Genomic DNA, 13792 nt, shown 5'->3' on the forward strand with positions numbered 1-13792 from the left:
GTTCGTTTCTGTGAGTTTTTCAGTGTGCTACTATTTTTGCTTGCTTCTTGTTTACCTAATCTACTCCATTGGCCAACTTTTCCATTTTTTTTTTTAACCAATACAAAAATATTTTGATTACTCTTCTGTAATATTGCCCTTCCATGGCTCCTCTCCCCCCCCCCCCCAGTGAGTTACTGAATACTTTTATTCTGCACATAGAAGCCACTAAGGATCTGGCCTGTGGGCTCATCAGGGCTGCATCACAAGTATAAGGCTCCACACATCAACATGGGGGTGAAAGTGAGAACAGGTCATTGGAGCCAGTCATAAGATGATAGAGAATTTCCAACAGAGCACCAGATATTCAGGTAGAGTTTATAAGACAGTTCTAATGAAGCAGTGAGAACATCACAGAAAGGTGGAGGGGAGAGGGAGAGTTAAACAGCAAAGGGTCCTGCCCCCAAACAAAACTGGACTAGTACTTGGAGCTGCCCATTCTTAGGACAGTAGCAGACTTCTATGGAGGAGACTGGTGCCTGCTGGTTCTGAGGCTTCCTGGCTAGTTTATTTGGCCTGGGGGTTTCTGAAGTTCCTTCCAGCAAATTTATCCTTGCTGCCCATCTCTTCTTCAATTCTGAGAAGCTGGTTATACTTGGCCAGATGCTCAGATTGACAGGAGGCACCAGTCTTGATCTGCCCAGTGCAGAGACCCACCACTAGGTGTGCAGTGAAGGTATCTTCAGCCTCCCCAGAACGATGAGAAACCATCGCACCCCACTTATTGGACTCAGCCAGTTTGCATGCCTTAAGAGATTCAGTCATGGAGCCAATCTGGTTCACTTTGAGTAGGAGGCATTTGCAGGTTTTCTCACTCATAACCTTTTCCATGCGCTTGGGATTGATCACAGTGAGAACACCCCCTGCCATCTGGATACCAGCAGTAACAGTGAAATTCTTCCACACTTCCCAATCATCCTGATCAAAGTGATCTTCAATAGACACCACTGGATAGTCCTTGATGAAGCTGTTATAGAGGTTCCTAAGCTCAGAAGGGGAGATGTATCTAGTGACATTATCAGGTGACTTGAAGTCGAGGTCATATTTCCCAGATCAGAAGAATTTTGAGGCAGTCATATCCATGCCAATTACGACCGGCCTTACCAACAGCATTCTTTAGCAATTCCAGAGCTTCCTTATTCTCCAGGACATTAGGAGCAAAGCCACCCTCATCCCCTACATTGGTGGCGTCCTGTCTGTATTTCTGCTTAATCATACTCTTCAGGTTGTGGTAGACCTCAGCTCCAATGTGCATGGCCTCCTTGAAATTTTTTGCACCAACCGGGAGGATTATGAATTCATACATGGCCAGCTTGTTACTGGCATGGGAGCCCCCACTGATCACGTTGAAGGCTGCAACCAGCAGGACGACTTCATCATAGCCTGTACAGTCAGCAATATAAGGGAAGAGGGAGACACCTTTCTCACAGCTCCTGACTTACAAACAGCCAGAGACACTCCCAAGATGGTATTTGCATCAAATTTATTCTTGGTATTGTCCATCTCAATCATCAAGTTGTCAATCTTCTCCTGCTCTACAACATTCAGTTTCTTGCTAACCAGGGTCAGGGCAATAGTTGTTTTTGTTTGTTTGTTTGTTTTTTAGGGCAATAGTTTTATTGATGTGCTCAACCAGTTTTTTGTGGTTTTTTTTGGTGAGGCAATTGTGGTTAAGTGACTTACCTAGGGTCACACAGCTAGTAAGTGTCTGAGGCTGGATTTGAACTCAGGTCCTCCTGAATCCAGGGCTGGTGTTCTATCCACTGAGCCACCTAGCTGCCCCTGCTCAACCACTTTTGAGACACCTTCCCCCTGTAGTGGGTCTTATCATTATCTCAGAGTTCCAGGGCTTCATGGATGCCAGTAGAAGCACCACTGGGCACAGTAGCTTGGAAGAGACTTTTGCAGTATAGAATTCAACTTCAACAGTGGGGTTTCCATAAGAGTTGAAGATCTCTCTTGGGTGGATCTTGAAAATAGACATGTTGAGTTTCTGGATGGGATTCCATCCACAGGGTTCAGAGAACAGAGACTGAGGGAATATAGCCTTTTTTTTTTTTTTTTTTACATTTTTATTCTAATTGGATTGGGTGTAAGAGTTGTAATTCTTTTGTTTTGTTTTTGGTTTTTTGATGGACAATGAGGGTTAAGTGACTTGCCCAGAATCACACAGCTAGTGTCAAATGTCTGAAGCCAGATTTTAACTCAGGTCCTCCTGAATCCAGGACTGGTGCTTTATCCACTGTGCCACCTAGCTGCAGCTGAAATATAGCCTTTTTTAAAGCTTGAGACCTGGTACTGAGGTCTCCATTTAAAAAAATTTCCCCCCTTATCTTCCTTTACCTTTTGTTTCTCTAGATGAACTGATTTCCCCCCCATAATCCTATAAAGTAATCCCTTGCTAATTTGAATGGGTTAGAACTAAATCTGTAAATTAATTTAGATACTATATCATTTTTATTATGTTAATGCAGTCCAACCATGAACAATTAATCTTTCTTGATTTAACCGAGTCCTTTATTTCTATAGTGTTTTGTGGTGTTCATGTGTATCCTGAGTATGTCTTGGTGGATGAACTTCTAGATATTTTATACATTTTTAGTCATTTATTTATTTATTTATTTATTTTGGGGTGAGGCAGTTAGGGTTAAGTGACTTGCCCAGGGTCACACAGCTAGTAAGTGTTAAGTGTCTGAGGCAGAATTTGAACTCAGGTACTCCTGACTCCAGGGTCAGTGCTCTATCCACTGTGCCACCTAGCTGCCCCCCATTTTTAGTGGAATTTCTTTTTCTATCTCTTCCTACTGAGACTTGTTAGTAATATACTGAGAATTTGGTGACTTTTATGGGTCTATTTTACATTTATTACTTCAGTGAAGTTGTTTGGATTATTTTTAGTTGACTTTCAAGGAACCTCCAAATATATGCATATAACAATGATTTTATTTCTTGTTTACCTGTATTTATTTCCTCAATTTCTTTGGCAATAGATATCTTCATCCACTTGGTTTTTCTGGTATAGTTTATCAGGTTAAAATTTTTGAGTGATTGCAGCTTTCTTCTAGGACACTGTAACATTATGGAGCCTCATACAAAAAGAAAAATCCACAAAATCTGCAGGACATCACCATCACCAGGGAAACACTTTTCAGCTTGGATGCTATACTGGATCTCCTCCATGAAAGTAGTGAACACCTTTGGTTACACATATCTCCCTGTTTTATGGATCTCCTGGTGTTTTATCTAAAGGTCATCTAAAAAGTTTCTCTCTGTTCTCATATTTTTTTGTTTAAAAATTTTTATTATAAACAAACATTAATAAATGGACATTTCAATATACAAAGAACACAAAAGATGATTGTGTATGTAGTTCTAAACTTTCAGTGTTAGTTTAAAATGTATATGAAATTTAACATAACAATAAAACTCCCCAGCTTATCCATGTCCTCTTTTTTTGTTTGTTTGTTTGTTTGTTTTTTGGGGAGGCAATTGGGATTAAGTGACTTGCCCAGGGTCACACAGCTAGTAAGTGTCAAGGGTCTGAGGCCGGATTTGAACTCAGGTCCTCCTGAATCCAGGGCTGGTGCTCTATCTACTGTGCCACCTAGCTGCCCTCCATGTCCTCTTTTGACTTCTCACTGCTCTCTTCTTTGTATTTTAAGATAATGATAATGGTATGGATTAGAGGTCATGTATTCTCATGAAACTTCACCGTGGGATTGGAAAACCAACTTTGGAACAGAAGAAATGTTAGCAGCCCTTGAAACCAAGTGGTTAGTTTGCCTTGGGTACAAAAACCACAAATTACTTCAGTCTTCTATGAAAATGATATGGAGTTCCAAAAAAGTTCTTTGTTTGCAGTACTTGGAAGATGAACAAGGAATGATTTTGGATGGAAGTAAAATTGCAGGGGATTGGTCATGGTTTCAGAGACCTGCAAGATCACCTGGCTTCGTAAGACAGCTCCAGAAATATTTTATTAAGGATCATCATCGCATCATTGGCCACTATTTCAAGAAAATAGTTATGTATGTCATAAGCTTGTTTATATAATCTTTGGTAACTGTATTGGCGAAGAAGCTTTGCAACTGCAACCTTCCTGGCTATGATAATAGCTAACTCTTGATTGTCTTCTATAAGTGTCTGCAAATTCCAGGACCTAGTGATGCCCAGTAATTCCTTTATGTTCCAACCAAGCATCTGAGCCAGATTGGTTAGGGAAAGATCATCCACCCCAAAGAACCTTTGATAATGACTCAGACAGGTCCTGAGCTGGGCTAGATCCCCAGAAGTGGCAGTGATCTGTAGGGCAACCATCAAAGATTCTACTCCAATTATCCCCTGCAAGGCAGTCTTCTTCCTCTCAATGGCACCTACATAGATTTGAGGTAGGCATTCCATCAACATCTGAGCCTTTATCCTCCTCTGATTTTGAAATGCCTTCAGGGCACTAGAAAAAGTTGCAAAGTCAGATACATCATTCATGACAGATATCATGAATACTTGAGGATTACTTATACCTATCCTTTCCAGGTTCTGAACAAATAGCTTTGTATTTCTAAGATTTAACTTTACACCTGGGGATGCTGAGATGGGATGTATGTTCACTGAAATGGGCTGTATTTTCATTGAAATGAAGTAGACCTTCTTCCCCATATTGCAGAGCTCTATTGCTAGACTGGTATGAATGGATTCAATGTGGATAGAAGCAATAATGATGACAACATCAAAACGGTCACAATCTAACTCTTTCAGGTAAGTTGTTACCGGTTTCCCGTATGTCTCAACATCTGGTAGCTCTTGCCACTCTGCTACGTAGGGGATCACATCATCGAAGAAAGAAAAACCTCTCATGTTTCCCTGACTAGTAAGAGGAAGCAGAGTTTTGATGAATGAACTACTCAGGAAAACATTTCCAACCACAGCTACTTTAAAGGGCATCGTCTTCATTTTCATTCTCAATTTGGAAGATATTTCTTTTAATTTTCCCAGGACCACCATTTCTAGTATCTCAGAAACATCTGCTTCAGGAATGACTCCTAGACTATCTTTCAGCATGGATTGGGTTATTATTTCAGTGGCAAGTTGGTACAACATCTGCTCTACCATGTGACACATCTAGGAAAAAGGAGACACAATGAATGGAGTTAGGAAGGCACGAGTGAAAGAAGAGGGACAGGAGACATGGACTTTCTGAGAAGGAAAAGTAAAATCTTCACAATTTCTAAAAAAACTCATTATTCTTATATTTACACTTAACCTTCCATTCTGTGTGAGAAGAGAAGTGGGGTATAGATAATCCAAAAGGAAGTTATTTAGCTTGGCAATGGTTAGAAACATACATGCTCAGATGCAGCTTCCCTTTACACCAGGAGTTTTGATTTCTAGGGTTATCCTCATTTTAGATAAAGAAGAATGAGGGGTGACTTTTAAAATTCTACCTTGGAAAAATGGATCCCCAAAAGTTGATCATATTTTTTTGGGTTTTTTGGGGGGGTCCCGAAATAGCTTTTTCAGTAATGGGGTCCTTTTCATTCAGATGAAGGAGAGAACCCAGATGTAAGGATAAAAGAATGGGATAATAGTAACTGGTGGAATCCTCATCAATCATTTGCATTTGAGGACTGGGTTCCTAATCAATGACTCTCCCTGTGCAAAGATGGATGCATTGGCTCATTCGAACATTGATAAATACATTTAAAAAATTGCAAAAATGTACGCCAAACCTCTTTCTTAATTGTCTTGTTCTGAAGGTGAAGTGGTAGCCACGGAGCTAGGACAGAGAGAAAAAAAGAGACTGAGCTTGCAAGTTCATTTGCCCATTTCATCGATAGGGGAAAAAGGACATTTTCTGAGCACAGGAAGGCTCCCTGAGAAAAAAAGGAGAGTCTGATTTGTTGCAAGCCATTTCCCTCTTGTGGGGGCTCAGAAGCTATAGAAAATAGCCCATGAACTCAAGCCCACTTGTAACCCCATCCTATTGAACTTGGGAAACAAGAAATCTTTCAGGCTTCTAGACTAAGCTTTCTCATCTATCAAATGCAGATATTGGACTTCTCCTTACCTTTGAAACTTCTCATGGATTCCTCCAAGGCATCTATTTTTCCAGTGAATGCATATACTCTCTCTTCTAGGTGTTGGGATGTGGTGATAGGGGTTAAGACCTGTTCTTTCTCCCACCTGGGGAGAAACAGATCATCATAAGGGACTTCAGAAAAATAGGAGTGAAAGGTTCTGGCCAAATCTAGTTCTCCTCATTTCCAACTCAAAAACAGTTAGAAATACACAAAATGTTATTAGCTGTGTGACCCTGGGCAAGTCACTTAACCCTCATTGCCCCACAAAAAAAATAAGTCAAATTCTAAAAAACTGTTAAAAAAAAAAAGAAATACGCGAAATGGATTAAAAGAACAAAAATCAAGAGATGAGAAAGAAAATAAATTCCTATAGAATAATAATTATATAATTTTTTTAAAAAGTAGTGGTCTTTACTATTGGTTCACATTCCACCTGCTCCCTACCACCACCTCAGATCAAGCTATTGCCAGTATCAAAAATGAAAAAAAAAGGGAATACACACCATATTAAAAAGAATAAAAGGAAACTGTTATTGTTCAGTCACATCTGACTTTTTGTGACCCCATTTAGGGTTTTCTTTCTTTCTTTTTTTTTTTTTTGGTGAGGCAATTGGGGTTAAGTGACTTGCCCAGGGTCACACAGCTAGTAAGTGTTAAGTGTCTGAAGCTGGATTTGAACTCAGGTACTCCTGAATCCAGGGCCAGTGCTTTATCCACTGGGCCATCTAGCTGCCCCTAGGGTTTTCTTAGGTTTGCCATTACCTTCTCCAACTCATTTTGCAGATGAAGAACTGAGACAAACAGGGTTAAGTGACTTGCCTAGGGGCACACAGCCAGTAAGTATCTGAGGTCAGATTTAGACTCAGGAAGATAAGTCTTTTTTACTTCAGGCTGGCACTCTATCTGCTGTGCTACCTACCTGCCCAATCATATGCTAATTAACCTGATAAATTAAACAAAATAGATGAATATTTACAAAAATATAAAATGTTTACATTAAAAAAACACACACACCAAGAAATAGAGAATTTAAGTAACCCAATCTCAGAAAAAAAAAATGAACAAGTCACAAATGGACTTCCAAAAGGGGAAAAACAAAAAAACCAAAAATCCCCACCTGGGACCAGAAAGACTTACAAGTAATGTCTGTCAAATATTCAAAGAATAATTAATTTCAATATTACATTAATTGTTTGCAAAAAATAAGAAAATATGGGACCATACCAAATATAAAACAAATATTGTCTTGATACTTAACTTAGGGAGAGATAAAATTGAGGAAGAAAATTCTAAGCAAATATTTCATGTATAGCAACAAAAAATTTTCATAAAATATCAGCAAAAAGGCTACAGTAACATATCAAAAAAAGATTACATACTATGACTATTTAATTTACACTAGGAATGCAGGGTTAGTTCATATTAGGAAAAGTATAAGCAATAGAGAACATATTAATAAGGAAAACAATAAAAATTCTATCAATATACAGAAAAGATTTTTGACAAAAAACCCCAACCATTTCTGTTTTAAAAACTCAAAACAGGAATAAGTGGGCCTTTAAAAATATGATAAATAGGGGGCAGCTAAGTGGCACAGTAGATAAAGCACCAGTCCTGGATTCAGGAGGACCTGAGTTCAAATCTGGCCTCAGACACTTGACACTTACTAGCTGTGTGACCCTGGGCAAGTCACTTAACCCTCATTGCCTGCCAAAAAAGAAAGAAAATTAAAGGAATATGCAAAGGTAAAGAAACAAAATCATTGCTTTGTACAGGTGATATGATGTGCTTACAGAACCTTGGGAGTCAACTAACAATAAATTTAAATAATAACTAACAAAATGGCAGGATATGAAATAAACCCACAGAAATCATCAGTCTTTCTAAATCCCGTAGGAAAAGCTAAAAGAGAAATTCTGTCCAAAATAACTACAGGGTGTATAAGATATTTGGTGGTCCACTTATCAAAGCATACATAGAAACTGCATTAATACAACTACAAAATATTCTTATTATAGAAATAAAGGTAGGGGGCAGTTAGGTGGTGCAGTAGATAAAGACCAGCCCTGGATTCAGGAGGATCTGAGTTCAAATCTGGCCTCAGACACTTGACACTTACTAGCTGTGTGACCCTGGGCAAATCACTTAACCCTCATTGCCCCACAAAAAAAAGAAAAGAAAAAGAAAAGGAGAAATAAAGGTAGATCTGGATAATTGGAGATGCTAATTGTTCATAGTTGATCAGGCCAATATAATAAAAGTGACAATACTATTGAAATTATTTAATTGTTCAGTGACATACCAAGCAAACTACCAGATGATTACTTTATAGAAATAGGGGGAAAATATCAAAATTCATCTGGCAGAACAAAAGGTTGAGACTCTCATGGGAAATAATGAAAAACAAAGAAGAAAGGAAGGGGGCCTAATACTACCTGATCTCAAATTATACTACAAAGCAGTAATCCTATTTGGCATTGGTTAAAAAAAATAGAAATGTCAATCAATGAAACAGATTAGATATAATATACAGAAGCAAATGAACATAGTAGCATAGTGTTTGACAAATTCAAAAGACCCCAACTACTGGGGTAAGGACTCATTAAATGACAAAAATGGTCAAGAGATGAGTAGTATGACGAAAGTTAGGTTTTGAGCAACTTCTTTTTTTTTGGGGGGGGGCAATGAGGGTTAAAGTGACTTGCCCAGGGTCACACAGCTAGTGTCAAGTGTCTGAGGCCGAATTTGAATTCAGGTTCTCCTGAATCTGGGGCCAGTGCTTTATCCACTATACCACCTAGCTTACCCCTGAGCAACTTCTCACATCATATACCAATATAAGTTCCAAGTAGATGACTTAGATTGTAAAAGGTCACATCATAAAAGAATTAGAGCAAGAAATGAAATACCTTTTATACTTATGGATAGGGTAAGAATTGTTTACTAAATAAGGAATACAGAGGATCAAAGAAATAGAATGGACTATTTTAATGGCATTGAAAATTTTTAAATAAATAAAAATAATATAATTAAAACTGGAAGAGAAACAGGAAATTTGGGGGGGAAAATCTTACAGCAAGTTTCTTTGAGAAAGGTCTCATAACCAAGAGATATAAGGAGCCGATTTAAGTATATAAGAACAAAAATCATTCTCCATTAGATAAATGGCTAGTGGATATGAATCAGGCAATCCTTTTTTTTTTTTAGTGAGGCAATTGGGGTTAAGTGACTTGCCCAGGGTCACACAGCTAGTAAGTGTTAAGTGTCTGAGGCCAGATTTGAACTCAGGTCCTCCTGACTCCAAGGCCGGTGCTCTATCCACTGCACCACCTAGCTGCCCCTTGAATCAGGCAATTCTCAAAGGAAGAAATCTAAGCTATCAACAACCATATGAAAAAATATTCCAAATCACTACTAATTAGAGAATGTAAGTTAAAGTAAATCTGAAGTTCTACCTTGCACTCATTGAAATATAAAATGAAAATTGATGGAGGGGTTTTGAAAACTATATTTAGAGCAATTCTTTTTGTAATGGAAAAGAATTGGAAATTAAGGGGTGAATTACGGTATATGATTGTTACAGAATGCTACTGTGCTATAAAAAACGATGTAAGGGATGGTTTCAGAGAAACCTATAAAAATTTGTTTGAACTGATACAGAGTAAAGTGAGTAGAATCAGGAGAACAATTTATACAATAACAACAATAATGTAAAGAAAAACAACTCTGAAGCACTTAAGAAGTCTAATAAATGGAATGATCAACAAAAAATTTCAGAGAACCAATGATGATGCATGCTACCCATTCCCTGACAATGGACTCAAGGTGCAGAAAAAGAAATATTTTTTCAGACATTGCCAATGTGGTAATGTTTTGATTGACTACACATAATTGTAAAAGGGGATTTGTTTTTAAAGCCTTAAAAAAATTTTTTTTGTGTGGGGCAATGGGGGTTATGTCATTTGCCCAGGGTCACATAGCTAGTAAGTGTCAAGTGTCTGAGGCTGGATTTGAACTCAGGTACTCCTGAATCCAGGGCCAGTGCTTTATCCACTGTATCACCTAGCTGCCCCAGGAGATTTATTTTTATTTTTGTTTAAATGGAGTTAGAAGGTGGACTAGTAATAGGTGTGACATAAACCACAAAACAAAAAGAATGATAATAGCATTGTTGAAACAATTTTTTGAAATGCACAAAAGAAAACAGAAGGAAGGCCAGAAGCAAACACAATTAAGAAAACTCTGAAAATTACATATAGAAATTATTATATATTTTAAAAGAGTTTATTGTGTACTTAAAATAACCAGGATGCATGTAATAGAAATGTGCAGTTTCTTGTACAATCTTTTTCTGTTCTTTTTTCTATATGGAAATGCTCTTTTATTTGGTATTTCAGTTTGAAATTTTAAAAATGCACAGAAGAGGAGCAGCTAGGTGGCACAGTGGATAGAGCACTGGCCCTGGATTCAGGAGGACCTGAGTTCAACTCTGGCCTCAGACATTTGACACTTACTAGCTGTGTGACCTTGGGCAAGTCACTTAACCCTCATTGCCCCACAAAAATAAATAAATAAGTAAATAAATAAATAAACGCACAGAAGAGAACAGAAGGAATATTAGTAAGAAACAAACAGGTTAACTTTGAAAATAACATGCTGAATTCATTATATACTTGAAAAGTAAGTTATAGTACAGAGTGGCAGGTTCATGTATAATGTTTTTCTATTTATAAGAAAATCTTAATCTTTATTTGGTGTTTGAGTCCATAATTTGAAAGAAAATTAAAAGGTATAAAAGGTAAAAGATAAATGAATTATTTACAAAAATATAAAATATTCAGATTAATCGGACAGCAAATGATGGATTACTGGATAAAAGAAAGAAAGAGACATATCTGAAAATGCAAATGATGTAAAAACAAAACAATATTAGTAACAGTAAAATTTTACATATAATTATGTTATACAAAGTTTCCAAGCTAGAGAAAGAAGACAGCTTTATTAATATCTATGAAAATATATAATCATGATACCCAAAATAGGAAGAGAGAAAGCAGAGAAATTAATGTTTATTCTTAATGAATGCTGATGCCAAAACACCAAGATATTTTCAGATACTACAGCAATAAATGCAAAGAAACATTCATTGTAACTCGTTTGAGGCAGCTACCTGGTATAGTGGATAGAGCACCAGGCCTGTAGTTAGCAAGATTTGAGTTCAAATCTGGTCTTACACATTTACTAGCTGTGTGACTTTGGGCAAGTCACTTAATCTCTGCCTCTGTTTCCTCATCTGTAAAATGGGGATGATAATACAACCTACTTACCTCCGAGGGTTGTTTGTGAGGATCAAATAAAATAACTCTAAAGTGTTTAGTACAGTGCCTGGTTAGTAACAATAATATGGAGATACGTGGAATGCTTGTCAATAGGAAAACAAAAATAATAAAAAGAACACAATGATAACAAATTCAGAAAAAGCCTTCAACAAAATGCGGGATTAATGTTAAAAATACTAAAAAGTGGGGCAGCTAGATGGTGCAGCGGATAAAGTACCAGCCCTGGATTCAGGGGGACCCAAGTTCAAATCTGGCCTCAGACACTTGACACTTACTAGCTATGTGACCCTGGGCAAGTCACTTAACCCTCATTGCCCCGCCAAAAAAAAAAGAAAAAGAAAAAAATACTAAAAAGTATAAAAATAAACGTATCTATATTGTATGTGATTAGTAGTATCTATCTAAACCCAAGAGCTAGCATTACTTGCAGTAGAAAAATACCAGAAGTTTTTCCCAGTGAGATTAAGGGTAAATCAAGGATGTTAGTTGTCTTTACTATGATCTAACATAGTGCTAGAAATCTAGCTATAGAACTAAGGCAGGATACAAAAACTGAAGAGACAAAATTCTCTCTATTTACAAAAATATTATGGTTTATATGGGAGAACCTGGAAATTTAATGAAAAAGAGTTAAATGGGGCAGCTAGGTGGTGTTGTGGATAAAGCACCAGCCCTGTATTCAGGAGGACCTGAGTTCAAATCCAGCCTCAGACACTTGACACTTAACTAGCTGTGTGACCCTGGGCAAGTCACTTAACCCTCATTGCCTTGTGAAAGAAAGGAAGAAAGAAAGATATCTACGGCACACTGTACAGAAATTAAAGAAGATAATAAACTTGGAAAGTTTTGTTGGAAAGACATTTGTTATTTATAATTGATTGGGCCATGTCAGTATGATAAAAATGACTATACCATTTAAGGTGATTTACAATTTTGTGCTATACTAATCAATTGCTTTGTAGAACTAGAGCAAATAATTTAAAAAATTTTATTTGGAAAAATAAAAGATCTAGAATCTCAAGTATAATAATGAATAAATGTAGGAATAATGAAAGAAGAATTACATAAGAAAATATGGACTTCTGTTACATAGTTTTAAAAATACATAAAACTACATGGCATTTAACCAAATAGAAACAAAACTGTTATTTGTGTCTCCTGCATTTTTTATTTTGTGAACTTAAAAAAATGTTTCCTGCTTTTAGTTTTTCATATTTTTCACTATCTACTAAACTACCACCAAAATGAAAGACTCATCAAAACAAAAGCCGCTCCAACCCCTAAGACCTCCCAAAACCAAATAGAAGCCCAGAGAAATGTGATGGAAAGAAGAAATCCATAGAAATCATCTCATTCCTCCCTGTCTCTATTCCTCCAGATAGAGAATTTGGGGGCAGTTAGATGGCGCAGTGGATAGAGCACCGGCCCTGGAGTCAGGAGTACCTGAGTTCAAATCCGGCCTCAGACACTTAACACTAGCTGTGTGACCCTAGGCAAGTCACTTAACCCCAATTGCCTCACTAAAAAAACAAAACAAAACAAAAAAAACCCAGAGAATTTGGAGAAGTATAAGGTTGAATAGATACACAATGTTTCTAGGATGAACTAAAAGAAAAATGGAACAAGAGTATGAGATTTTACCTACTGATCAGTTAAAAATGAAACTTGGACACATGCATGTGCATGCGTCTTTTTTTTCTTATTTGATACTGTTTTGGTATTGTCATTTATTCCCACAGCTCCAACCACCATCTCTTTTCAGATGATTCTAAAATCCTGATCTCCAGTCCCGACTCAAACTCCAGATGGGCATTTCCAACTGCCTAAAGGACACACCTCTAAATGGATGTCTCAATAGCCCCTCAACCTCCGCATGTCAATTGGCCTAGAAGAACTACATCCTTAGGTATACTGAAAACCCTGGCAAATATGATGGCTGACAGTGATATTTGAAAAATCTTAGAGAACAAGAGAAATACTGTAACATTGTAGAGTGCAAATGTCCCAATTTTCAAAATAGGGAAGAAAAAGGAACTTGTAAGTTGCAGGCAAATGAATTTGATTTCAATTCCTAGTCAAATTGTATGATTCAAGTAATGCTTGGTGAACATCTAGAAAAGGAAAAGATGTTAACAAGGGACCAGAATGGTTTCACCATGCACAAATCATAAGAAACTAATTTGATTTTCTTTTTCAACAGGCTACTAAACTGGTAAGAGGGAATCTATAGGTGTATTTTAAAGATACTTTTAGCAAAGTATTTGATAAAGTTTCTTATGCTATGCTTGTGAGAAAGATGGAAAAGATGTAGACTAGACAGTACAGGAATTAGATGGA

The 13792-nt window shown here is 37.2% G+C and overlaps 1 protein-coding gene and 1 pseudogene across 3 annotated transcripts in view; both read right to left on the reverse strand.

Annotated features, from left to right (window-relative positions):
• Positions 1–387: 387 nt before the first annotated feature.
• On the reverse strand, positions 388–2735 carry LOC122753381 (annotated as a pseudogene).
• A 634-nt stretch (positions 2736–3369) lies between these two features.
• The window catches only part of LOC122753379, a 31007-nt gene continuing 20584 nt past the window's right edge, over positions 3370–13792 (reverse strand). For all 3 annotated transcript variants that reach the window (XM_044000746.1, XM_044000745.1, XM_044000747.1), the window contains 3 exons: positions 6104–6219; positions 5766–5812; positions 3370–5157 (listed from right to left, as the gene is read on the reverse strand). In XM_044000746.1, the coding sequence (XP_043856681.1) occupies positions 3982–5157; positions 5766–5812; positions 6104–6219 (1339 nt within the window). In that variant the 3' untranslated portion in view covers positions 3370–3981. The remainder of the gene's footprint in view (positions 5158–5765; positions 5813–6103; positions 6220–13792) is intronic.

The sequence above is a fragment of the Dromiciops gliroides genome, chromosome 4, assembly GCF_019393635.1.
Source record: "Dromiciops gliroides isolate mDroGli1 chromosome 4, mDroGli1.pri, whole genome shotgun sequence".
NCBI classification, from domain to species: domain Eukaryota; kingdom Metazoa; phylum Chordata; class Mammalia; order Microbiotheria; family Microbiotheriidae; genus Dromiciops; species Dromiciops gliroides.